The 26288-nt window shown below is 39.1% G+C and overlaps 1 protein-coding gene across 1 annotated transcript in view; it reads left to right on the top strand.

Annotated features, from left to right (window-relative positions):
- Positions 1–594: 594 nt before the first annotated feature.
- The window catches only part of LOC126234133 (uncharacterized), an 89938-nt gene continuing 64244 nt past the window's right edge, over positions 595–26288 (top strand). The window contains exons 1-3 of the mRNA XM_049942908.1: positions 595–600; positions 11131–11217; positions 18587–18666. Coding sequence (XP_049798865.1) covers positions 595–600; positions 11131–11217; positions 18587–18666 — 173 coding nt within the window. The remainder of the gene's footprint in view (positions 601–11130; positions 11218–18586; positions 18667–26288) is intronic.

Raw genomic sequence — 26288 nt, 5'->3', positions numbered from 1 at the left:
ACTTTCACATCTATCTACTTCTATCTGCACCTGATTTGTTATCTCCAATACTATTTTAATTTACCATCTTAGTAATACAGAGATGAGCATTGCAGTGACACGACATACTACTGCCATGTTCAAAGGCGTTTGATTTACACTTAAATTCAGTTCATATATATTATTGTTATTGTTATTGTTATTGTTATTATTATTATTTTTGTTTTTCAGCTCCCTAAAAAGATACGGCTTGAGGAGCTGTTGGCAGGTGAGATTTTCACTTTCTTCAGTAGCTTAATTATACAATTAAAATAGCATGTAAATGTTTTCTTATGTGGTACATTCTTTTTAGTCTTTGTCTTTGACTTTAATCCTTTATTTGTGGTATGCTAAATTAGTTTAGTGAAACAGTTGTTCAAAATTTTATGCTTAAACTTGACACTGGATATTAATTATCTAGTGCATAATTCATAGTGTATAATTGACAGTGTCATCATAACTACAACAGATAGCTGTGTTCAAAATGTATTCTGTGGTAGACTGCGAGGGGAATGTGATCAAAGATAAAGAAGACAAATTGTTAAGTATCGAACTGACATTTAAAAATAGCTCACAATGAAGGTAAGTAATGATTGCCAATTGGCACACTACGATAAGCAGCAATGTTTAGACCCCACACACTTTATTCTGTAGTCATGGCACATATTCAGCTCATCATCTTGAGATAAATATATTTAAGTATACAACTGTCACTCAACATAGCTGAGATTCTTGAAGAGGAAAATTTCCAATATTATTGGGGACTGGAAAAAGTCAACCACATTCATAGCCAGTGATTTGAAAGCTCATTGTCATGTCTTGAAATGAAGAATAGTGTCCCTTTAATCCTTCTCCTCTCCCCCAAACCAGTATTTTTCCACGTGACTGATGTCTGAAATAGGCTGGTCCATTTGGGAACCACAATTGCTCTCAATCCGCATACAGCAAGCATGCAATTGACTACGCCGTGACAACATGCTGTTGTGCACAAGATGCCTGACTTGTTGGCAGCTTCACAACCTGTGGCCTGGAGACTCCACTCCCATACCAGCTTTCCTTATTTAAACATATGGGAATTCCCCTTAACTCATCCTTAAGTTACACAATCCTCCTTGCCTCAGTACTCACTAGCACCTATCCTGACCTTTCCTGCAAATAGCTCCATCCTGAACTTCTCACCTGATCTGCCCAACACAGGTCCTCACCCAGTTGGCCTGAAGGTCTAAGACGATATATCTGATTTGCAGATGGACACACAGTGGCAAATGTTATTCCAGGCTTAGCCTTTTACTGCTTGTTCCATGTTAACCCTTTCATGACCAATGGAACACACTAACTTGATGTATAAGACTATAGTACTGTCTTAAAGATCAGTAATAAACATGAAGGTTATGTATAATGGAGACTTCAGTCATAATCAGTAACATAATCTGCTTCACTGATTACTACAGTCTGTAAATACTGGGGTAACATTCTGAATTAGCAGCTCTAGAAACAATATGGTTTTGTAGTGAAGAACTCTTGCAACAATGTTCACAGTGTATTTTCACCCTGAGAGGAAGTTTAGTGAAGGTCATTTGACAGAGCAGAAAAGGTGAAAAAAATCAGATGGAAAAAGTTGGGCACAGAATGACTTCTGAACCCTACTCTGGTATAGTGTTTCTTGTCAATCTAGTAGAATGCTGGTGGGTGTTATTGTGGACTAGCATCACTTCACGTAGCCTTCCTGGTTGTTGTTCTTGATTGCATCTGCAGGAGGTCTGTTGTTGACAATAAATGTCAGTAGTGAAGATAACACCTCAGGGAAGAAATTTGTGGAACACCACATGATCTCTGTTCCACCAGATGCGTAACATTATCTTTTGTGGTTGCACACATGTCTTTGTATGGGGAGTTTCTGCTTTGTTTGGACTCAAGCATTCCTTTCCATTTTTCCTCTTACTTAGGCATAAATACAAAATTTTTGGTAATCATTAATGATAGAGGATAGGAATGGTCAGTGCTGTTCAAATCCTAATCAACATCAAGCAAGCAGATGGGGCAAATACTGCCACCCATAGCAATCAGAATACCAACCTGCCAAATAGAAACTATATGAACTTGGTTACCATCCTAATATTTTTAATTTTTTGTGGCTGGAACTAAAAGGCAATTAACATTTTAAAGTCATGTTTATCTCTTACCATTAAATCCACTTATTCATGAACACCACTGTTCTCATTTTACCCATTCAGCCATTTTAAATTAAAACCTAGCAGTGCGTTGTGTCAACATAACATCCATAGATTGACTATTTGCTGAAGACAATATGTCCACATTATGTGAGAACAAGGTAATGTAATTTATTAAAATAGTGGAAAAGCACACTGTAACCTTTGGACTGTAGGCATATGAACTTATGTTAGATCATGTGTAATGCCCCTAACAATTAAAGCACAAAGAATGGAAAGCCTGACTTCAGGCATGAATAATTTGCTCACCATTATTGGTATCAGCTGCATATATACCAATAACAGATTTAACAGGATGCACTAAAGATGTATCTCTTCTGTGTTCCAAAACTTGTCAGTCTAATGGTGTACCAGCATCATAAAATATTGATCTTTTTTTTCCATTAAGATATGTACAAAGGAAATACAATTTGTATATTGGTAGGTAAGACACAGCCTAGAGCTTCACAGAACATAGTAGAAGTAACTTTAGATGTGCTCTAGGGATGTGTGTGGCCCTTGCTGTGGATGTATATTAATGATTTGGCGGACATTATTCTCCCACTTTTCTTTTTCCATTTGGGTCTGCCAGTGACCACATGCAGTCTTAATGCTTCCGCCTTTGTTCTTCTCCTTTCTTCTTCCTCCTGGTTTCTTTCATCTTCTCACTATGTATCCTTTTATCTCCTCAGACAATTATGACCCTGTTCTCTTCTCCCTCCTGCCTTGCATCCTTTCATTTGCAACAATTTCTTCTTAAGACTGTCTTTATGTTGCATCTTTATACTTATGCTTCTTTGCACATCTTTGCCAACTTCTTGAATCCATGCTGTTGTTGCTTTCTTGTTACAAATATATTTAAAATCTATTTGGTGAACCTGCTGCTGTTTATTCAATATAAGTGTCCAAAAATAGCGATCACCTCTTCTGTAGCATTTTAACTATGTTTTCTATGTTGTGATTTAGTTATTTGTTACTTCCCAATATCTACACCTCCATATTTCTTAGCACAGTGAGCATGTTTCAAATGATTCTTCTATCTATGACTTAAAATTTGTGTATTTTGTTATTCAACACTAAACCTTCACCTGGCTCTGCTACTGGGTTGTAGTGCTCTATTTTGAAATTGTTAGACAGAGACCTTGTGTTGTACACATTCATGGTTATACCACATGGTATCTCCATTTATCATTTGTCCCAAAAATTTAATTGCATTTTTAAAATATATAAATGTTAAAGCTGTGCCCTTACAGTTTGTAAGTGTGTGGCAGATTATGGACTTGATGTTGAAATTCTGTTCTGAGGAAGATCTGCCCTTTCTAAATCCACTCTGATATTCTCACAAGTAGGTATCAAGTGTTGCTTCTACCTGCTCACTGACAGTAGAGATACATCTCTGGAGCTATTTACATTATGCTTATTGCCTTTTTTGTGCACAGGATGGTTAAGAGCCACTTTAGAGCCTTTTGGTATCTTTGCAGTTTCCCATATTTCTTAAAATACGGTCTGAATTCATCTTTTTTGGTTGAGACCATTTTATAATTTTCTCTGCTGGCTTTGTTGTTTTTCAAGGTATTTATTGCCTTTTTTAGATTTCCTTGGCTGTAGGTGGTGGATTTGCTTCTGTTTTTCCATGAAGATGTGGAAATTATAGCTGACAATTCCGTTCTCCAGAGTTCAAGTTTGTTGAAAGTACCATACATTCTCATTAATTCACAGGTTATTTGCTTATTTTGCTTATTTTACCATTTTATTCTCTGAAGTAAATACTTAAAGCTTGGCCGCCCTTTAGGTGATTTTTAAACATCCTATAGAAATTCTGGGTGTGATTTTTAACAAAGCTGTTTTGTATGTCAAGAAGTTTACACTTCCCAAAAGACCATTTAGCACCCTTTATTATTCTTTCAGTTTCTTTCCTTTGCCCTTCAAATTTATCAAAGTGCTTAGTCTTCCAAGAACATTTCCATTTTGTTTCTGCAACTGCTTTTTCACATGTTACATTTCACCAGACTTTCTTCTTTTTTGTGGTACCAATAGATTCTTCACTGCCCTATTGATTGCTTTGGATAATTCTTCCCATTTTCCTGATTTTCCTATTTTAATTTCTTCTTAAAATGTTGTATTGTCTCTTTTGAGCCTATGTAAATTTTGATATTTTGTCTTTAAAAAGTTATCAAATGCTGCTACTTCTCTCATATTTTTCTTATCGTCATTAATTGGAATGTGTCAATTAAAAACTATACTGTTTATTTTTGCATTTCACGGTGAGAAGTGTGTCTTTCTGAATGGGATTGAAATTGCCACATATTCAAACTTTTTATGAATATAGAATGCAGTACCAATTATTGGCATACCTTTTATAATTCATATTGCTGGTTTCTCCTCAAAAAATTTTGTTGTTTTCTTTGATTATGTAACATTTTTGTCAAAAAATTCTGTTTCTTGTACTGCTAAAATTTGTATGTCATGCTTGTCTAAGAGAATTCAAAGTTATTCCTGTTTACCAAATGTTAGTAATGAGTTCACATTCAAGGTGCCTGTGAAGAATTTCCTTCTGAACTTAAGATTGGAAGAACACCAAGGATGCTCTGACTCATCCTTCATGCTATCTTTGTTGTTTTTGTTGTTTTTGTTGTTGTTGTTAATGATGTTGTTGTGGTAAACAGATGAGTTTTAGGACTTATTCTTTCATGTACTAAATGATTTATATCTTTGGTTTACACCATAAGGCACTTCTTTCTTGATAGTCAACAAAATATTCCTGATTTCCAACAGTTGCTATTTTTAAGTAACTAAAAAATTTAAATTTTTAATAATTTTAGCTCGAAGATTTAGCTTTAGCTTTCATAATTTTAGCTCAGAGCCAAATTCTTTTGGAGACTTAAGGATGCCACCATGTGCAGAAAATTGCAGACTGCAAGTTATCAGAATTTTAGGAAAGTGTGACAGTGTACAGGGATAGGTGGTGACTTGAAATAGTATCTTAAGTAATTAATGACTTTTGAACTACATAAGTAATGTATACATAATTACTACTTCAGTGTCAGGAACAACTGACCTATAAAGCTGACTAGGTTGTTGTTTCTCAAGGTTAAATTGTGACACATGTATTTTTTGCTTAGTAACAAATATACAGTATATTGAAATTGTATCTTTCATGAAATAATTAACAAAACTGGAAAACAATTGTCACAAAATATTCAGGCTTGAAGAAAGTACAAATAGTGAACCAGAACTCCACAGACAAACGTCTAGACATTGTTCAGGGGTCCCTAAGTATTTTGGTATAAGGAACACACTGTCTACAGCAGCTTGTCACACAGTAAGTTTAATTGATTTAGTCTGTTACCCATATTACAATGGTTTCTATGAAAAACTTTTGCAAAAATGGAAGAGTTTGCATATTTAAACATCAAAACACAAAACACAGGTTAATGCCACTACACATTGATGAAACTGTGGTGTGGTGGTTTTTGCTGTGGGAATAGTTCAGCACAGTGTAATCATTCCACAGCATTCAATGAACCCATACAAAAACTACATGTCGGCCAATTCTAAGTGAGCTACGTTATCCATAGCTGTGTGTGTCACTGCTCATGTAGAACTAATAGGGGTGGAAGAACAATCCTGAGACAGAACTGAGCAGTACTGAATGCAAGCTCAAAGATGAAGAGTAAGATATGCATTATGTTGCTAACAGTAACTACTGTTAATGAATGGAACAGATTTGTTTCCAAACACAAGACATGGCAGACACCATTGATATGTGGTGTTGTGCTAATGTATTCAGTACATATGAAGTGCTGAATGTGCACCTAGATCTATTAATCATTGGCCTAGTTCTTTAAAACCTTCACCAGAAACAGCACTAGAAGGACTTGTACCTTTAGCACACATGCCTACACCCTTTGTTGTTAACCTATTGTTTAATATGTTCAGTATCACTGAAGGAGCTGTGTCAATGTGGGTTTTCTTACAAACGCATTGCCTTAAATGAGTAGTTCCTGACTGGAAACACAATAATGCAAAGCAGTATATATACATAGTTGACTTCCTGTTTCCTCACTTTACATGAGTGGTCACCTTAATTGCTCTGGCTGTCAGAGCATGTTTCCTATCTACCCCAAATCTCCATATGATGGACACTACAGCATGTTGTTACCAGTATGTTGTTCTACTTTGCTTGCAGGTCTATTGTGTTTCTGTGAAATAAGACAACATCGTGCATCTGGACTGAAAGGCAAATATGCCATTAGGCACGTGTATTTATAAAGGTATGGTGTCTGTTGTTATGGATATGTGACCAAAAGAACAGACACTATATCTATAAATTATCTAGGTTTGCCACATTTTCTGTGCTTGGCTATGACAGGTGGTGTGGGCAGACTAGATCTACATCCATACTCCACAAGCCACCTGACGGTGTGTGGTGGAGGGTACCTCTAGTACCTCTATCGGTTCTCCCTTCTATTGCAGTCTCGTATTGTTTGTGGAAAGAAAGATCATCAGTATGCATCTGTGTGGGCTCTAATCTTTCTGATTTTATCCTCATGGTCTCTTCGCGAGATATATGTAGGAGGGAGCAATATACTGCTAGAGTCCTCGGTGAAGGTAAGTTCTCCAAACTTCAACAAAAGCCCGTACCGAGCTACTGAGAGTCTCTCCTGCAAAGTCTTCCACTGGAGTTTATCTGTCATCTCCATAACGCTTTCGTGATTACTAAATGATCCTGTAACAAAGTGCACTTCTCTCAGTTGGATCTTCTCTCTCTCTCTTCTATCAACCCTATGTGGTATGGATCCCACACTGCTGAGCAGTATTCAAGCAGTGGGCGCACAAGTGTACTGTAACCTACTTCCTTTGTTTTCAGATTGCATTTCCTTAGGATTCTTCCAATGAATCTGTCTGGCATCTGCTTTACCAACGAACAGCTTCATATGATCATTCCATTTTAAATCACTCCTAATGCCTACTCCCAGATAATTGATGGAATAAACTGCTTGCAGTTGCTGACCTGCTATATTGTAGCTAAATGAGAAAGGATCTTTCTTTCTATGTACTCACAGCACATTACACTTGTCAACATTGAGATTCAATTGCCACTCCCTGCACCATGCATCGATTCATTGCAGATCCTCCTGCATTTCAGTACAATTTTCCATTGTTACAACCTCTCAATATACTACAGCATCATCTGCAAAAAGTATCAGTGAACTTCCGATGTTATCCACAAGGTCATTTGTGTATATTGTGAATAGCAACGTTCCTACAACACTCCCCTGCGGCACACCTGAAATCACTCGTACTTCGGAAGACCTCTCTCCATTGAGAATGACATGCTGCATTCTGTTATGTAGGAACTCTTCAATCCAATCACACAATTGGGCGGATAGTGCATATGCTCTTTGTTCATTAAACGACTGTGGGGAACTGTGTTGAACACCTTGCAGAAGTCAAGAAACACGGCATCTACCTGGGAACCCGTGTCTATGGCCCTCCTAGTCTCATGGATGAATAGCGTGAGCTGGGTTTCATACGATGGTCTTTTTCAAAACCCATGCTGATTCCTACAGAGTAAATTTCTTGTATCCAGAAAAGTCATTATACTCAAACATAGCACGTGTTACAAACATCTACAACTGATAGACATTAGAGATATAGGTCTATAGTTCTGCACATCCGTTCGATGTCCCTTCATGAAAACGGGGGTGATCTGTGCCCTTCTCCACTCCTTTGGAACGCTATGCTCTTCTAGAGACCTACAGTACACCGCTGCAAGAAGGGGGGGCAAGTTCCTTTGCATACTTGGTGTAAAATCGAACTGGTTTTCCATCAGGTCCAGCAGCCTTTCCTCTTTTCAGCGATTTTAATTGTTTCTCTATCCCTCTGTAAACTATTTTGATATCTACCATTTTGTCATCTGTGCAACAATCTAGAGGGAACTACAGTGCAGTCTTCCTCTGTGAAACAGCTTTGGAAAAAGACATGTAGTATTTCGGCCTTTTGTCTGTCATCCTCTGTTTCAGTACCATTTTGGTTACAGAGTGTCTGGACATTTTGTTTTGATCCACCTATCGCTTTTACATGAGACCAAAATTTCTTAGGATTTTCTGCCAAGTCAGTACACAGAACTTTACTTTCGAATTCATTGAACACCTCTTGCTTAGCCCTCCTCACACTACATTTCGCTACGTGTAATTTTTGTTTGTCTGCAAGGCTTTGGCTATGTTTATGTTCGCTGTGAAGTTCAATTTGCTTCCGCAGCAATTTTCTAACTCAGTTGTTGTACCATGGTGGTTCTTTTCCATCTCTTATGACTCGCTTGGCACATACTCATCTAATGCATACTGTACAATGGTTTTGAACTTTGTCCACTGATCCTCAACACTATCGCTACTCGAGACAAAACTTTTGCATTGAGCTGTCAAGTACTCTGAAATCTGCTTTTTGTCACTTTTGCTAAACAGAAAAGTCCTCCTACCTTTTTTAATATTTCTATTAATGGCTGACATCATTGATGCAGTAATCACTTTATGATCACTGATTCCCTGTTCTGTATTAACTGTTTCAAATTGTTCGGGGCTGTTTGTCACCAGAAGGTCTAATATGTTATTGCCACGAGTACGTTCTCTGTTTAACTGCTCAAGGTAGTTCTCACATAATGCACGTAAAAAAATTTCACTGGATTCTTAGTCCCTGCCACCCGTTACAAACATTTGAGTCTCGCAGTCTATAGCCAGCAAATTAAAATCTCTACCCAGAACTACAACATGGTCAGGAAATCTACTCAAAATATTTTCCAAATTTTCCTTCAGGTGCTCTGCCACAACAGCTGCTGAGCCAGGGGGCCTGTAGAGACATCCAATTATCATGTTTGAGCCCACTTTAACCGTGAACTTCACCCAAATTATTTCACATTTCGGATCTCCGTCTATTTCCTTCGATACTTTTGTACTTTTTATCACTATAAACACACCTCCCCCTTCACTGTCGAGCCTGTCTCTGCATTATACATTCCAATCTGAGTTTAAAATTTCATTGCTGTTTACATCCAGTTTAGCCAACTTTCTGTCCCTAGTACTATGTGGGCTTTATGACCATTTATTAATGAGAGCCGTTCTGCGGCCTTTCTGTAGACATTCCTGCAGTTTACCATTAGCACATTAATATTGCTGTTCCCCCCCCTAGAGTTTTGCCTACTACTATAAGTTTAGCCTGTGGTCACTTAATATCACATTTTGTGCTCACCTTCTTAGTTGTGCAAGACGCCAGCACCTGTCTCACTCCTCTGTCAACCACAGCTTCCGTTTCATGTCTTTTTTTCTCCTAACACTACAGTCAGATGTGTTGTGGTGTAACTATTTAGTCAAATGACAAACTATCTTCTTTACCTTATCTTCTATACTTTCTTGAAACCCTTTTAATAATTACTTTAAAATACATAATTAATGTCTTTGCTAAGTCACATTTTTATAAATAACGTACCGTATTAGTTTCACCTCACCTCACCTCACTCACAGCCGCTGCAGTAGGCGTCCACTGCTGAATGTGCATATTGTCCCTCGACATATTTCAACACATACAAAATACAAATAAATCTAATGAACAATATCTGTACATTTATGTATGATATGTTGTTTAAGGTCACTATTTTCATACTGTATTAATAATATTACTTTTTTAAGTATATTGTTAATAGGGCATAGTTCTGTGCATCATTCCTCGGGAGTATCATGTGTAAGCACAGTTCATAAAATGTGTGTGTGTGTCCCTCCCTCCCTCCCTCCCTCCCTCCCTCCCTCCCTCCCTCCCTCCCTCCCTCCCTCCCTCCCTCCCTCCCTCCCTCCCTCCCTCCCTCCCTCCCTCCCTCCCTCCCTCCCTCCCTCCCTCCCTCCCTCCCTCCCTCCCTCCTCCCTCCCTCCCTCCCTCCCTCCCTCCCTCCCTCCCTCCCTCCCTCCCTCCCTCCCTCCCTCCTCCCTCCCTCCCTCCCTCCCTCCCTCCCTCCCTCCCTCCCTCCCTCCCTCCCTCCCTCCCTCCCTCCCTCCCTCCCTCCCTCCCTCCCTCCCTCCCTCCCTCCCTCCCTCCCTCCCTCCCTCCCTCCCTCCCTCCCTCCCTCCCTCCCTCCCTCCCTCCCTCCCTCCCTCCCTCCCTCCCTCCCTCCCTCCCTCCCTCCCTCCCTCCCTCCCTCCCTCCCTCCCTCCCTCCCTCCCTCCCTCCCTCCCTCCCTCCCTCCCTCCCTCCCTCCCTCCCTCCCTCCTCCCTCCCTCCCTCCCTCCCTCCCTCCCTCCCTCCCTCCCTCCCTCCCTCCCTCCCTCCCTCCCTCCCTCCCTCCCTCCCTCCCTCCCTCCCTCCCTCCCTCCCTCCCTCCCTCCCTCCCTCCCTCCCTCCCTCCCTCCCTCCCTCCCTCCCTCCCTCCCTCCCTCCCTCCCTCCCTCCCTCCCTCCCTCCCTCCCTCCCTCCCTCCCTCCCTCCCTCCCTCCCTCCCTCCCTCCTCCCTCCCTCCCTCCCTCCCTCCCTCCCTCCCTCCCTCCTCCCTCCCTCCCTCCCTCCCTCCCTCCCTCCCTCCCTCCCTCCCTCCCTCCCTCCCTCCCTCCCTCCTCCCTCCCTCCCTCCCTCCCTCCCTCCCTCCCTCCCTCCCTCCCTCCCTCCCTCCCTCCCTCCCTCCCTCCCTCCCTCCCTCCCTCCCTCCCTCCCTCCCTCCCTCCCTCCCTAGTTTTACAAACTTGCAATGGTCATGGGTCTCTTTTTCTTAATAATGGCTGCTGAAATGAGTTGTAGGCTCACTACACTTCTGTGTATGATAAAATATGCTTATACGCCAGTCATTGGAGGTATAATAGGAACACATCATTGAAGCAGTGGATATAGATTTTAAAAGAAGTTTTCCTCTGTGTGTTTACAGCTGGAGGTGCTGGGGGTAAGACCAGGCAGCGTCATCTGGAGCCGGAGCCTGGCCCCAGTTCCAGGTCACCAGCTACACACACACCAGGTGAGTAACAATAAGAGCCCACAGTTGGAGGTTGGTGTTTCTACTCTACTCTACTCTACTACTCCTACTCTGGAATCAAATGTGTTTGGGCACCTATTAGTGGACTTCAAGATGGGGTGTGTCCACACTTCTCCTTTAAATTCAGCAATACTAAACAATCCTCCAAAGTAGTATGTTCAGTCAACGCTTTAACAATTGAAAATTTCAGGGAAAGCCTACAGCAGTTAGACTGGGATGAGGTGTACCGTGAACCTGATGCCAATTTAAAATATAATTTATTTCATGACAAAAACTACTGTGTTATATTAAGAAAAGTTATTAAAAAATCCAGGAGTATGTGTATCATGTCTGAAATCAGCAACTCTGATAATAAAATTAAAACAATTTGGAATATTATTAAAATAGAAACAGGTCAACCAAGAGCAGAGGAAGACAGTATTACCATCAAATTGAATGAAAACTTTACGAACAAAAAGTCAGAAGTTGAAAATATTTTTAATAATCATTTTCTAAATGTTGTGGATATAGTAGGATCCAGGTGTTCATTAGAAGATGCTAGGCTGTTAATGGAAGAGGCCATACCTATGCAATTTGATACAATTGAAATCTCACCCACTTCTCCCTCTGAAATTAGGAAAATAATAAACTTGCTTAAAAGCAAAAACTCACATGGAATTGATGGCATTTCCAGCAAAATACTAAAAGCTTGTTCTCAACAGATAAGTAAGATTCTCAGCCACCTGTGTAATAGCTCTCTGGAACAGGGCATTTTCCATGATAGACTGAAATATGCTATTGTTATACCTTTGCATAAAAAGGGGGGATAGATCTGATGTCAACAATTACCGTCCAATCTCCCTTCTAACAGCTTTATCCAAAATTTTTGAGAAAGTAATGTATTCAAGAGTAGCTTCACATATCTGTAAAAATGAAGTACTAACAAAATGTCACTTTTATTTTCCAGAAAGGTTTTTCAACAGAAAATGCCATATATGCTTTCACCAGTCAAATTTTGAATGATCTGAATAACCGAACACAACCCATTGGGATTTTTTGTGATCTCTCAAAGGCTTTTGACTGTGTAAATCATGAAATTCTGCTAGACAAGCTAAAGTATTGTGGCATGAGTGGGACAGTGCACAAATGGTTTAATTCATACCTAACTGGAAGAGTGCAGAAAGTTGAAATAAGTAGTTCTCATAATATGCAAATATCAGCACATTCCTCAAACTGGGGGAACTATCAAGAATGGGGTTCCACAAGGGTCAGTCTTGGGTCCTTTGTTGTTATTATATATTAATGACTTGCCATTCTATATTCATGAAGAGGCAAAGTTAGTTCTCTTTGCTGATGATAAAAGTATAGTAATCACACCCGACAAACAAGAATTAACTGATGAAATTGTCAATACTGTCTTTCAGAAAATTACTTAGTGGTTCCTTGTAAACAGACTCTCACTGAATTTTGATAAGACACAGTACATACAGTTCCGTACAGTGAATGGTATGATGCCATTAATAAATATAGGCCTTGATCAGAAGCATATAGCTAAGGTAGAATATTCCAAATTTTTAGGTGTGTCCATTGATGAGAGATTAAATTGGAAGAAACACATTGATGATCTGCTGAAACGTTTGAGTTCAGCTACTTATGCAATAAGGGTCATTGCAAATTTTGGTGATAAACATCTTAGTAAATTAGCTTACTACGCCTATTTTCACTCATTGCTTTCATATGGCATCATATTTTGGGGTAATTCATCACTGAGGAATAAAGTATTTATTGCACAAAAGTGTGTAATCAGAATAATAGCTGGAGTCCACCCAAGATCATCCTGCAGACATTTATTTAAGGATCTAGGGATATTCACAGTAGCTTCTCAGTATATATACTCTCTTATGAAATTTGTTATTAACAACCAAACCCAATTCAAAAGTAATAGCAGTGTGCATAACTACAATACTAGGAGAAAGGATGATCTTCACTATTCAAGATTAAATCTAACTTTGGCACAGAAAGGGGTGAATTATACTGGCACTAAAGTCTTTGGTCACTTACCAAATAGTATCAAAAGTCTGACAAATAACCAACAAGTATTTAAGAAGAAATTAAAAGAATTTCTGAATGACAACTCCTTCTACTCCATAGAGAAATTTTTAGATATAAATTAGAAAAAAGAAAAAAAAACAAAAATATTAAAAAAATAAAAAATAAAATTAAAAAATAAAGAAAAACAAAAACACAAAAAAATAAAGTTGTTACATTAACTCAAGTATGATGTTAAATTAACCTAATTATGTCATGTATTGGAAAATTTGACTCGTTCCACATCATTACGAAATATCGTATTCATGATCCATGGAACTAGTATTAATCTAATCTAATCTAATCTGAACTCATGTGGGGAAACTTTCATCCATTCTTCCTCGATAGTCGATACTGGAGAAGATGGAAATAGTGGACATTGGGTTTGGAGTGAAGCCACCTTCATATCTCATCCCTAAGATGAACCATTGCTTTCATGCTGGAACATGGACAGAAAGGTACACTTCAGGAATGTCACTGTCCATAAATAATTTTCTCACAATTCTGATTCATGACAGGTGGCATTGTTGAACTGATTCAAATGGTCATTGTCTCTGCAATCTTCCTCTGCTGTACACATTACACAGAACTGTCAAATATATGATTATCCTTCTGCATTTAGCATTTTTGAAAGTGCAATAAGGGGAGAACAAATTAACGAGGAGGACTGGCATATTGTAAGACATGCCTCGTGTGAATGTCATTGTTTGCACTAAGATAATGGCAGGTAAAGTAAACATCGGGTTTTTCAAACTGAACCCAGCCATCAGATTGCCAGGGAGCATGATACAGGGCTGGCTGCTATCTAGAAATATAGCAACCCAATTTTATTGACAATGTGACATACTTGGTGTGGCTCTGGAAGCTTGCATAAGTTAAAAATTGATTTTCATGGTATTGTTATACTAACCCAATTTTCTTGTTATTTTAAAGGTGGTTTGACATGAAACATGACAGTTTGAGGAATATTGGAGATAAAATGTGCTCATTGGGATAAAATAAAGAGTATATGTAATTTCTTATTAAAAGACTAACCACATCTTTACAATTGCAAACGGTTTATGCATGACGATTTGTATCCCTCCTTTAATATGCCATTTTTTCATGTGCGATTCCTGAGAAGCTGCAAAATCCCCAATTTCTTCTGTACAAAAAGAACAAACTGTGGGGATGTCCACTTTTGCAGCTTCTTTTGATTGGAAATAAGGGAAAATTTTACTGTTGCTTCTAAAGATGATATTCTCAGGGAACATCAAAACATTTATTTATAACATTAGTTATTGCTAAGAACCAGTGGTTCAGAGTTGTCATACTTTTGTTGCAAATTATGCGTGTAATTACTGGTCTAATGCATAAATATAGTTTTGTCTGATGACGTGGACGTGTGGCAAGGGTTGTAGGGTCATCAATGATTTATCAGGTCACAAAATTATTTTTTTAGTCATATTTTTTTAGTCATACTTTTTTCACCAGTGAAGCTTCATGATAACTCGCTCTAAACAATAGGCACTTGATACTTATACAGATATGGCCAGAGTGGTATTGTGGTAATAAAACATAGTGTAACAAGGATCTTAATATACCTGGGAAGAGAAAGAAATAATTTTACTAAATTTCCAGTCTTCCCAGTTTTTACAAGATTTTTACCATCTAACATTTTTACTCTTGTTTCCTGATTACAATCTACAAATTCCAAAAACCAGTCAAGTGTTTGACATTTATCAGTACCCTTATCACAGTAAATATAATGCAGGGTGAATGTTGTTTGTTCAGTGTGATTTGAATCTGGAGTTGCAGCAACAGTAATTGAGAAAAATGTTTTATTTTCTCTCTGTTCCAATATGGCACCAGTCACATGACAACTAGAAATGCATTCATTGTGAGCATCGCATATCAGATAATGCACATGTAAACTCTTTCCAGACACTTGTTGGTATCTGACCTTGCTTATGTATTGGATCATTGTAGAAATAAGGGTACTAATATTCACAAGAGATTTTCTTTGTTTGTATCTGCAATTTCCTGAGCGGAACCTCTGACTGCCAAGCCTCTTTGACCAAGAAATAATATCACATCAAGTAACATGAGAGCTCCAATGCAAGTTGGCTATTCTACAGATGAACAGAAAACATTACGTCTCCACTACCAAGCACTCTTCCATGTCATTTCACTCCTTCACTTTCATGATTCTCCCATCAAAAATATTTAGAAATGGGAGTATTCCATTTGAAGTTTGCTCTTGGATGAAAAATATTTTCTATGTACTCATTTTTCATTCATTGAGGATGATTTGAATTTCAAAACAGAATATTTTTGTACAGCCTCTTAGGGGAGAAAATGAAATTAAATATTGGGGTGTGAATCTAGTTTGACAGGCTGTAGTTGATAAATTCAGCACCACCCTATGAAGTATTTGGTACCAACATTTTCAGAGGCTCCCTTAACTCTTCTGTGAACCATTGGACTTAAGGGACCTGCCAGAATGTTCGTTTCTGAGTGCACGCATCTGTAGGAATGTCCAATTTCTGTGTGGTACTGTGATGTGTTGTTGAGTTTGCGTACTATCTGACCACACAGGCTGACAGTTGGTGTTAGAAATGTATATTTCTGCTATATTTCTACAGAACCGAGCACTGTATGTTTTGTGGAAGGAGCTTCTTATATTTCCCTTCTTTGTGGGTGGCAAAGTCAGTGAAGGTATTACACTACAATATTTGCTACACTTCTAGTCATGGATGTATATGTTCACTGATGACTTATTATGAAAGAGAACTTATGTCTGTGTCTTGTAAGTAGACTGTTCAGAAAAATTAACATTCTGACCATTTCTTTACATCAAAAACTGTTCCTACATTTCTCATAGCTACCACAGCTAACACTAAGTATCAATGGCTGGACATGTCTGGCACTGCAGTAATAGGCTATAAAAACCAACCTTGCTAACTAACCGATGTGTCTATTAATGAAAACCATGTGAAAATCCTGACTGTAGTTTTAGATTAGCCCTCACAAATGTACAGATACTGTATCCAAAGATAATGTACATACAATAACACATCTTGTCCTCTTGATTTATGTGGGATGCCATTGCCTTTGCTCATAAAATTTTTCCCACTAAGCCTTTCTCTACAGTCTGTTCCCTGACCATTGTGTTTCTCATTCTGCCTCATCTTCTATAGGGAGTTCAACAAGGAACTCCCTTGCCCAACCTGCCACCCACACTCATGGTCCGATGTACCACCAATTCTGGATGATCCGTGCACAAGAATGAAATGTGCTCAGGTAGCCATGAACATTAGAATACCATTGCAACACAGAAGGAACAACATAATACTCAGCAAGTGAAACAGCTTCCTAGCAAAAGCAATGTGTAAATAGTCCTGACAGGCTGTAATGTTGTCACTAAAGAGAATCATTCATGAAGGTGCAAGTAGGGCACTGCAAGGTGCACTGGTGATGTCCTAGATTCCAATGTTGTGTGCTGTACTCAGGGGTAAAGTTGTCACTGTAACAGCAGCAAAAAATATGAAAACTGTTATTCCCATGGAGGAGATGGCAGTGCCATCAAGGAGGTGCAGACCTGGAAGAAAAATACAGCAATCAGGCCAGGACATCTTGAAGGAGGGATTGTGTGGTGTAATGACACTGGCAGGAAGATACCAGAATGAAGGGATGAAGTGGCACAAGACAGGCACAAGATAAAACAGGTAAGAATGAGGCAAAGAATCACAGCACATGAGAAAACAAAAGTGTATAGTCATCTGCAACCCAAAGGAAACAAAAGCAATGTTTTTTAAACATGGAGCAGAACCATCAAGCTCGGTGTGGAAGCACATGAACACAGATCGGAATGCTACCTGATGGAACATGAGACAATGGAAATAAATTTTCAGAGACAGAAAAGTAAGGAAAAGTGCACAAGAAGAGAGATGTTCCTGAATAGGTGAGAAGAATAGAGCTTCATTGCAACACACACATTGTACACGGTAACATGCAGCAAATGAAACAGCTTTCCAGTGAAGGCAAGGTAGACATTGTTCTGATCCACTAAAAGATTGGCACTAATATGAGAACTATTGTTGAAGCTTACATTCCTGCACTCTGTCTTGTAACAACTGACAAACACTGCTGTAGGCGCCATCAGTATAGGCTGCACTTGAAATACCAATATTGTGTGCTGCACTGCTAGGAATATAGTCACAGCACTCCAAAGTAGATAATTGGAGTCGTGCCTGGAACTTGGATTGGGTGGTGCTCCACTCTGCAGTGACCTATAAAGGCTGACCATTGGAGGAATGCTTGAAAGTTGTCCAGTGTCACATGGCTCATGGATGGGAACTATGCCGTGGCTGACACAGGCAAGATCATAGGCATTGAGTTTGGATTTCAGGCTTCTTAACATGGCAGCAACAGACAGCCGTCTGTTGTGTGGTGTAAGGATGGATTTTAAGGCAGCAGTCAGATGGTACATCACCCACTTGCACCTCAATCCTATTGTGTCTCCTATTCCGTCATGTTGTCATAACCATCCGCTTTTCTTCCTGCCCCACTTCTACAAAGAATCCAGCTGAGAAATACCCCACCCATATGCCACTCATTCTCCTGGCTGCATCTACTCATCAGTAAGTAAAGAAAGGAGAGTTACATTGCATGTGTTTGGTGTGGCAATTTTACTGTGTGAACAGCAAAAATCTTGTAAGCGATAAACATTTTTCCTATAACTTTGTGTTGGGTATACCTGAGAAAAATTCATGATAGTTTGAAATTGTGGGTGAAGCTTTTTGCTAGTCACTATGTTCTCTCTTTGCAAAAGACTGGATTAATATAGTGTGAGTATATGCCCGCAGTGAGTGAGGCTGCAAATACCGTCTTATTCACTGTTTGTAACTGTAGAACTTGGCACAGTGAGCTAACTCTGTAACATAAGGTTTCGTGTTTTAATAGGCGGATGACTACAGGATTTAAAATTTTAAAATTTGTTCAGTAATGTTTTGAAATGTTGATGGTAAATGTTTGTTTGCCTTTAAGGTCTTCAGATAGCCAGCCTCCAACTGGAGTAAAGTTCTGGCTTTCTGGAAGTTTGTTAGTAATGTTGATTCTTGTGCATAATTGAGTAGATTAGATGCTGGTCATTCACTTATCAGTAGGGATTTGAAAAGACTGACATAAATGATTCCATTCTCTTTCATTTTGTTTTGAAACGATCTTATTTTATTTGGTTGCTTTATGTTTGCAGGTAAAATGTTGGTTGCATTAACTGCAAATTTCTTTTTCTGTCAATCAGGACCTCTTCAAGAGGAGCGGGCCCCGATACTGGAGGAGAGGGGACAGTCAGGCAGCACCCCTGAGCCTGGCAGAGCACATGTGAGTTTCACCAGGAGCAAGAAAGTTAGATTTTGTAGCATATAATTCACATCACATTGCTTCCTGACCTCTTTTCACAAATTTAATCAGCCCAGAGATTTCAGCCATTACAATACTTCCTCATTTTGTGTGCTGCCCTGCACACTTCCAACTTACTTAAGGAAGTAAACTCCTTTCTGCTCATTCTATTTACCACAACTTCAGTAACATTATGTCCAGCACTCCAGTTGGTTTCCTGACCCCACAACCTTTGCAACTTCTCCTGCACTGGTAACTGAAATGTTACCTAAAGTCTAAATTCTCTATGAACAATCCAAAATGTTTATCAAAGAATACTGACATACTGCATCTTCATCTAGAACAGAATCTCTCCTTAATAACTAAAGGCTGTACATAGTATATGGAATCTTAATGACAATAAACTTCATTTTCATTCTATTGATGTAATGGCAGTACTCACAGTGCTCACAGGTCTAAGGGCATGGCACATAACTGAACCAGATTGAGACGGCATGGAATAAACAACTCAAATCAGCAGATACAGTGAAGCACGATAAAGTAGCTATTGTCCCACCCTGCAGAAATGCTTCATTCACCTGCACCAGATTTCATGCACAAGAGAGAGAGAACTCTGAAAGCATATAAAAGTGTAAATCCTTTATTTGAACTTAAAAATAACTTTATGGTAGCCACTGTCATTCATACATACTATACACATTGTGAAATACATAACGTTACCAAAGTAATAGGTTATATGACAGTTTGTGTTATATATACACAGATTACAACCCATGAGCGAACAAAAAATTTTATTAGGTGGAACTAGGCCACCACTTAATTTTACAGAAAGATAAACTTTCTTCAAAACCAAAAGGCTTCTTCTCCTACCAAAATTGTATAACAAACCAAAGAATATGCCACCTTATTGAATCGAAATATTAGCAACTGAACTGAATTTACATTCTTTTGTTGGGGTTTTCTCACAATGTTTTCTGGCAGATCACAAGGAAGTACAGGGGTGCAGTGTCTGGGGTCGGTGGCTGGCATAGTAAAGACGTGGCACCTGGATGTTCTGGCTGCATTGAAGTATATTCCAGGTGGCAGTCTGCGGCAGGTTGAAGGACGCCGGTTTCCCTTTCTTGCGGCTATTTAACCCAGCAGCTCCAGTCTTCCTCCGCTGATTCCAGAGTGATGATTGGCAGCCGTTGGTGATCCCTGACTGGCAGATGGTCATATCGTAGTGTGACCATCCGCGCCGGAAAAAGGCTCGTGCACATGCTTAGTTGGCGGCTGATTGAATGTTTGGCGGGAATGCCTGTAGTGCTGGCTGGCGGAAGGTGCCGGCAGTAAGTTGCAGGTGCCACTTAACTGTGCTGCGGTAGTCAACTGTTGTGATTGTGTGCCTGCGCACGTCACGACAGTTAATATTCATTAAACATGCCAATTTCCACTTACGGTTTACAAAAATATTTATATGTATTGCAATTACACATCCAAGTACTTTTCTAAAATGACAGAAGAGCCACTCCTCTTCATACAATTGTGGCCGGACAAACTTCCTAAAATCTTCTTAAAATACTTCACTGGTTTTTAAATCGTAGACAGGTCTTATTGTCTGTGGGTATCAAGAGTTTCACACACATGTTGCTTAGTAATTCAATAAAACTGACTTCATGTTTTTAAGCTCATGTATCACAGCTTGTGCAGTGTAATGTAAAAGTAACTATGTAGCTATGTAATATTCAGATAGGTATCTGGTACATGAAACAGAATCAAATGATGATTCTTTTGACAATCCGCCAGTTCTTGTACTGACTTCTTGATGCTGACAGGTGTCCCTCCAGCAATGACTCTATGATCAACACAGCTGCTGTCTGTCATAAAAATTACACTGTATAGTGTCTGCCACAAGGAGTGCAATTCTAAAGGCAAGGGCTCATTCCACATTAACTTACATTGCCATAGTCAATGTCAAATATCTTGCATGTGCTCACAATGGGCCTAATTAATCCAAATGAATAAAAATGTGATGAAGTGACAAACAATACAGTGCATTTTATGAAGCTGTAGACATCAGGGGCTGGTTTGACACTGTTCACAAGATGCTGGATGCTAGAGTAAACCTAAAGTTTTAACATCCTCATTGTTGTCAAGCAGTAGAGGTAATTGTGTTTCTTGCGCCACTGAGGGGATATTTTCGAGTAGTCACACTGTTGCTGCACCATTTCTATAGTGAGGATCCACCTTTCATAAATATCCTTGTGAGATCTTGCTGGAGCTTGATTGCTGGCCCTACTGAATCACAACAAAAGATTGTCCACAGAGAAACAATTAGTGATGATGTTTGCTGCTTCAATGTGGTCACTCTCTTTGTGAGCTGGTTGTAACAGACACCATTCTGCAAGAAAGGTTGCACAAGCCGTTTGTCATGTGACTGTCTTCAGTTGGTATTCCTGAAGTGTTGCACATACCACTATTCCACAATATTTGTTGGTAAGCATGATCTTAACCTGCTACCAGAACTTGTCAATATGTCTTCTCTATAACTGCTGTGAAGGCAATGCAGTGCATTCAGAAACACAATATTATGGATTACAATTCCTGTTGAATGGTTGGTCCTGTCATTAACAAACTGTTTAGTTACTAATCCATGTTCAATATGGTAGAAAAATCAAACACTACTCTCAGTCAGTAGTCGATCTGCCTTCCTCAGAGACAGTACTATGCACCATGTAACACAAAATGGCATCTGTAATGACTACTGGTTGCTAAGTCTTTGTACTCCCTCATAAACTCGGCATAGCTTTCTTTAAACTTTGGTTGTCTCACAAATTTCTATTCAGTCTGAGAGAAGCATTTTGCTGCAGTGTGAAAAGAATTGAGTACTGACTCATCTCTTCCCAAAACAGAAGACAAACAATGGACCTGCATGTGGAATGTATATTTGTGTGTTTTTGCATTGCTGCTCTTCTCATCATTACAACATGATCTAATTCTTCTGTCTCCAAGAATCTGTTCAAGGAGGTTTGAGCATCAGTGTAAGATTTTGCAAAACATAATATGACTGAACACATTGATGAAATGTGCTCTACCATTTGATACTGCCCTGACATATACTGAAGCACAGGACGATCACTTCCTATGGAGACAATCCTTGCCTTCTAATAGCAACTTAGATTTGTCTCCAATTACCTAAGTGCTTGGCATTGGAGGGAGACTGCTGTTTGTTCCCAGGTGTGCTGTGCCATGGTGGTACTGTAGTCTTGTGGTCTGCAATGATTCACATTTATTTTTGAAGAAAGCACTCTCTCTTCAGATGACAGGGAGCTATTGGGACTGAGACTGGCTTCAGATTTTGTTCTTACAGACTGGTCAACTTTTTCTTTCAGGGGCTGAAACATAATCATGTCTTGCAGGGATGCATCTAGTTGTAATGCCACTGGTGCATGCACAATTGCTTGGAGCCTTGTTAAGCAGTGCATGAAATGCACTTACACATGCCCTTGTCATTGATGGGAGTGCTAAGTTTCTTCCCACATGTTGATGCAAGAAACTGAGTGTTATTGTATCTGTTGCAAACCATATTAAAGGCCACATTAAAGTAAGTGCTAGTCACTAGTATATGAGCAGTGGCATTGTGAGCTTCACATTACTTAACTAAGCAAATGATAATGCTTAGCAGTGCCCTGTAATTCCTCATTATTTACCACAAGACCCAAAAATGTCATAAAAATGCCTGAACTGCATTACATCATCATTAAATGGTGGCAGTTAAATGATGGGCAACTTGATGGTACTTTCGATGTACTCAAGTCAGATCCACCATCTAACGGAACCTTGTCACATGCATTGGCACAACACACTCACTGCAGTCTCGGGCAACTGAGACCACTCTCATACCATTACATCCTACCCTGGAATTTCATTGTTTGAATGTAGATCTCTAATAAGACCCCGATTAGTTCATTGTAATAAGAATAATTGTGTTTCCTTTACTGAGGATTTCTTCATATTGTGCTCTGCCATAATTAATTATTGTTTTTGAGACAGCTGACACCTGTGAACACCTCATTAGCAGGTTCATATGGGTAGATCCACAATATAAACCTTGCAACCAGAACATATCTTTTGGCAGATTGTTTAGCTTTCGCTAAATGAATAATATTTAAATAACATTCAAAACGATAAATTACTAGCTTGCAGGACATGGCTGACAATATTTATTTCACTGATATTGCCAAAAAGTTGGCACAAGTTGCAAATTAAATAAAGGATTTATTGGTAAACACTAAAATATATTTAGTGTGGACAAGGTGGATTGCCACTTGACCCTTTTTCAGAGACAAAAAGAGTTCAGATTATTGCTGGTGATCATGGTGAGAATGTAACAATAGTTGAATGTGGAGATGCTGTAATTGCAAGTATCCCACCTATAATTCTGTTCAGAGGAATGCTGTGTAAAGATGAAAAGCATTAAAACTTCTGTGATGACACCTGTTTCAAAATAACAGAAAAAGCTCAATGACAGCCAGTATCCTTGCAAAACCTTCCTACTTCTTAATGGAGCTAAATCACATCAGGATGCCTAGTATTGTTGGTGCTGCTTGAGAAAACAAAATATTCTATTGCCTATAAAGGAATTAAATGTGAATGTATGCCAATTGATAAATGTGTTTCCAAAACATGTGAATATTCTGGGACGTTGCTGACCTAATTCCTGGACATCTGGAAAAGTTACGAGTTATAGACGTGATATTTGTAAGTGCCTGGCTGAGAGAAATGACACAAATGAGCCTGACTGCTGTTTCGAAGAAACAGCAATCTTTCCTTCCAATCTCTTAAGTGATTCACAAGTCTAGATTTGCACCTTCAGTTTTTGCTGAGCATTCTATTGAAACAAATTTCAGCCATGATGCATCAACTTATCATGTGATGATGCAGCAGTTGACGGTTCTCCCTAAGCTATTGATCTAATGTAGGGGGTACTCAATACAAATCATGGAGGGAATACTACCAAAGTAGTAGTAGTAGTAGTAGTAGTATGGTATTCTGCCTTACAGCAGCTCTTATCGTGGATTAAGCCTCTTCTTCTAATTTTGTGTTTAGATCATATAACATTTGTTCCATCTCTCTTGTACTCTCTGCCATCACAACCATGTCATCTGCAAATCTTATACGCTCCACTCTCTGACCCCCTATATAAACTCCTCCCCTTCCATCAAAACTTGCATTAATAATTTTCTTCAGGTATATATTGAACAGTGTTTGTGATAAGCAACCACCTAGTCTTACACCTCTTCAGAGTTTGAATTCTTCATTCATCACACCTCCTACTTTTACTCTTGCTCTCTGGTTCAAATATAGATTTTAATTACCCATCTATCCATTCAGTCAGGTCCATGTTTCCTTAAGATTTCCATCAGTTTGTCCCATCTGACAGTGTCAATAGGCTTCTCAAGATCAATGAATGCAATATACACCTTCCTTTTCCTCTCCATGTACGTTTTCCCTATCACCTTTAGTAGCCCAATGGCACCTGTAGTCCCCACTCCTCACCTGAAACCAAATTGTTCATCTCCTAGTATGCAATTCAACTGTCCACATAGCTTTGTGCTGAGCATCCTCATCAAGACTTCCGCTGCATGTGTATCAGGCACACTGTTCTATGTTTCTCACACTTTTTGCTGTTCTTTTGCTTTTCTACAGGTATTAAGATTCTTTCTGTAAAGTCCATTGGCTATTTTCCTGTCATGAATATTTGATTACACAATTCAATCAACTCCCTTTTCCCTTCTTTCTCCAATGACTTTATAGACTCTTAAATCTCACTAGTTAGTATTGCGTTTCCTTTGTCATCATCTGCAACTTCATCTTCTTCTTCTATCCCAATGTCTTCTTCACTTGGTCGGCTGTTTACAGCATATAGCCATTTTATATATTCTTCCCATCTTATAATTTCTTGGGGTTCACTCACCATTTTACAATCTGCTGCCTCTACTTCCTTCAGTCCATTGTCGTTTCTCTTTTCCCCTGAATGTCAAATCCATTGCTTCTTTGTACATGAAATCATATTTTCCTTCTTTCTCTAATTTCACTGTCTTGTCACACTCTCCTGTCAGCCATTTGTCCTTTGCTTCTTCTGTCTCCCTTCTTAATTCATTATTTAAACTTCTGTAGTTATGCTTCACTTCTTCTGTGTCTACAGTTTTCCATTTCCTGCAATCACCGATCTTGGTTATCATAACTGGTGTTACCTGTTCTTTTTTTATTATTTTCCTGTCCTTGACTCAGTGTTTCCTTAGCTGCATTTTTGATCCTATTTTTAAAATGATCCTGCCTTCAATCTGTGCATTCCATTTCCTGATTTTTCATTATGATTTCACAATATGCATTCTCCAATTTTTCACAATTGCCTTTGTCTTTGTTTCTCAAAGTTAATGTGCTCTCTCTTCTGTCCTTTCCAGGTTCCTTTCAATTAAACTAGAACATCAGCTATTACTAATATATGATCTGAATAAGTATCTGCCCCTGGATAGCTTTTGAGACTCTTTAGGCAATTTTGTTGTCTTTGTTGTATCATTATGTAATCAATTTGATATCTTTTGTTGTCAAATCAAGGTATCCAAGTACACTGTCATCTTTTGTGGTTACCAAATAGAGTATTTCCAACTACCATGAAATTTTCATTGCAGTATTCCAAAAACATTTGCCTTTTCTCATTTCTTTCACCCAGTCCGTATTTTCCCAGAGCTTCTCCTTCTGGTCCTTCACCAACTACCACATTCCAATCACCCATTATAACAATACATGCATTTCTTTTCTCTCTGCTAAGTTTTCTATCATCTCACAACATTCTTACACCTCTTCATCTGAATGATTACTTGTTGGCATATAGAACTGGATGATAAGTAAGTCTTTCTCTTTCTCTCTGTCTCATCATCAATATTCTTCCACTAACATATTTAACCTTGATTACCTTGTCCTCCACCTGTCAAAATTTCAACCTTATTCATTCCATTTTTATCTTCACCTGAATAGTACAATTTCCCTTCCTGGAGAAGGGTTAAAACATTCCAACTACCAATCCTCAATAAGTCTTCCTTCTTCTCCTTCCTTCCTTTTCCATTTTCCCAAATCTCTGGACTCCTCATTGTATTTGCCTCCTGGAGAACCGATTGAGGGGAAGCTTTACCTCTGGAATATTTTACAAAGAGATCAAGCCCATGAACATCTAGGGAAGTAATTCCAGTAGTGGTTTCCCATTTCCTTCCACTGTCCTCCATATCCTGTCAGCTTGCTGACCCAGTTCACAACTGGGGTTTGTTACCCAACCTTCCACTGGGTAGCTCAGCTTAACAGAACCATGATGTGTAGGTAGGATTGTAGAGAATTAAGATGAGAGAGGCTAAGAGAACTCTCTTGTTGCGTTCTTGTATTTGCATCTCACCCCCATTTTTAGCCAGAGTCACAAGGTTGTAGCAGTGATCGGCCCAAGTAATCTCCCAGGCCTACCAAAGGATGACAGATAACTTCACTTCTCCTGATAATGAGGATGACCTATAAAATAAAGTTGCACATTGTGTTATCAACTTAACCTGCAACTTTCATTTTTCTGCTTGCAT

The sequence above is a fragment of the Schistocerca nitens genome, chromosome 1 (genome assembly GCF_023898315.1).
Source record: "Schistocerca nitens isolate TAMUIC-IGC-003100 chromosome 1, iqSchNite1.1, whole genome shotgun sequence".
NCBI lineage: Eukaryota > Metazoa > Arthropoda > Insecta > Orthoptera > Acrididae > Schistocerca > Schistocerca nitens.
Note: the sequence above shows the minus strand (reverse complement) of the source record. Positions and strands in the feature narration are given on the sequence as shown.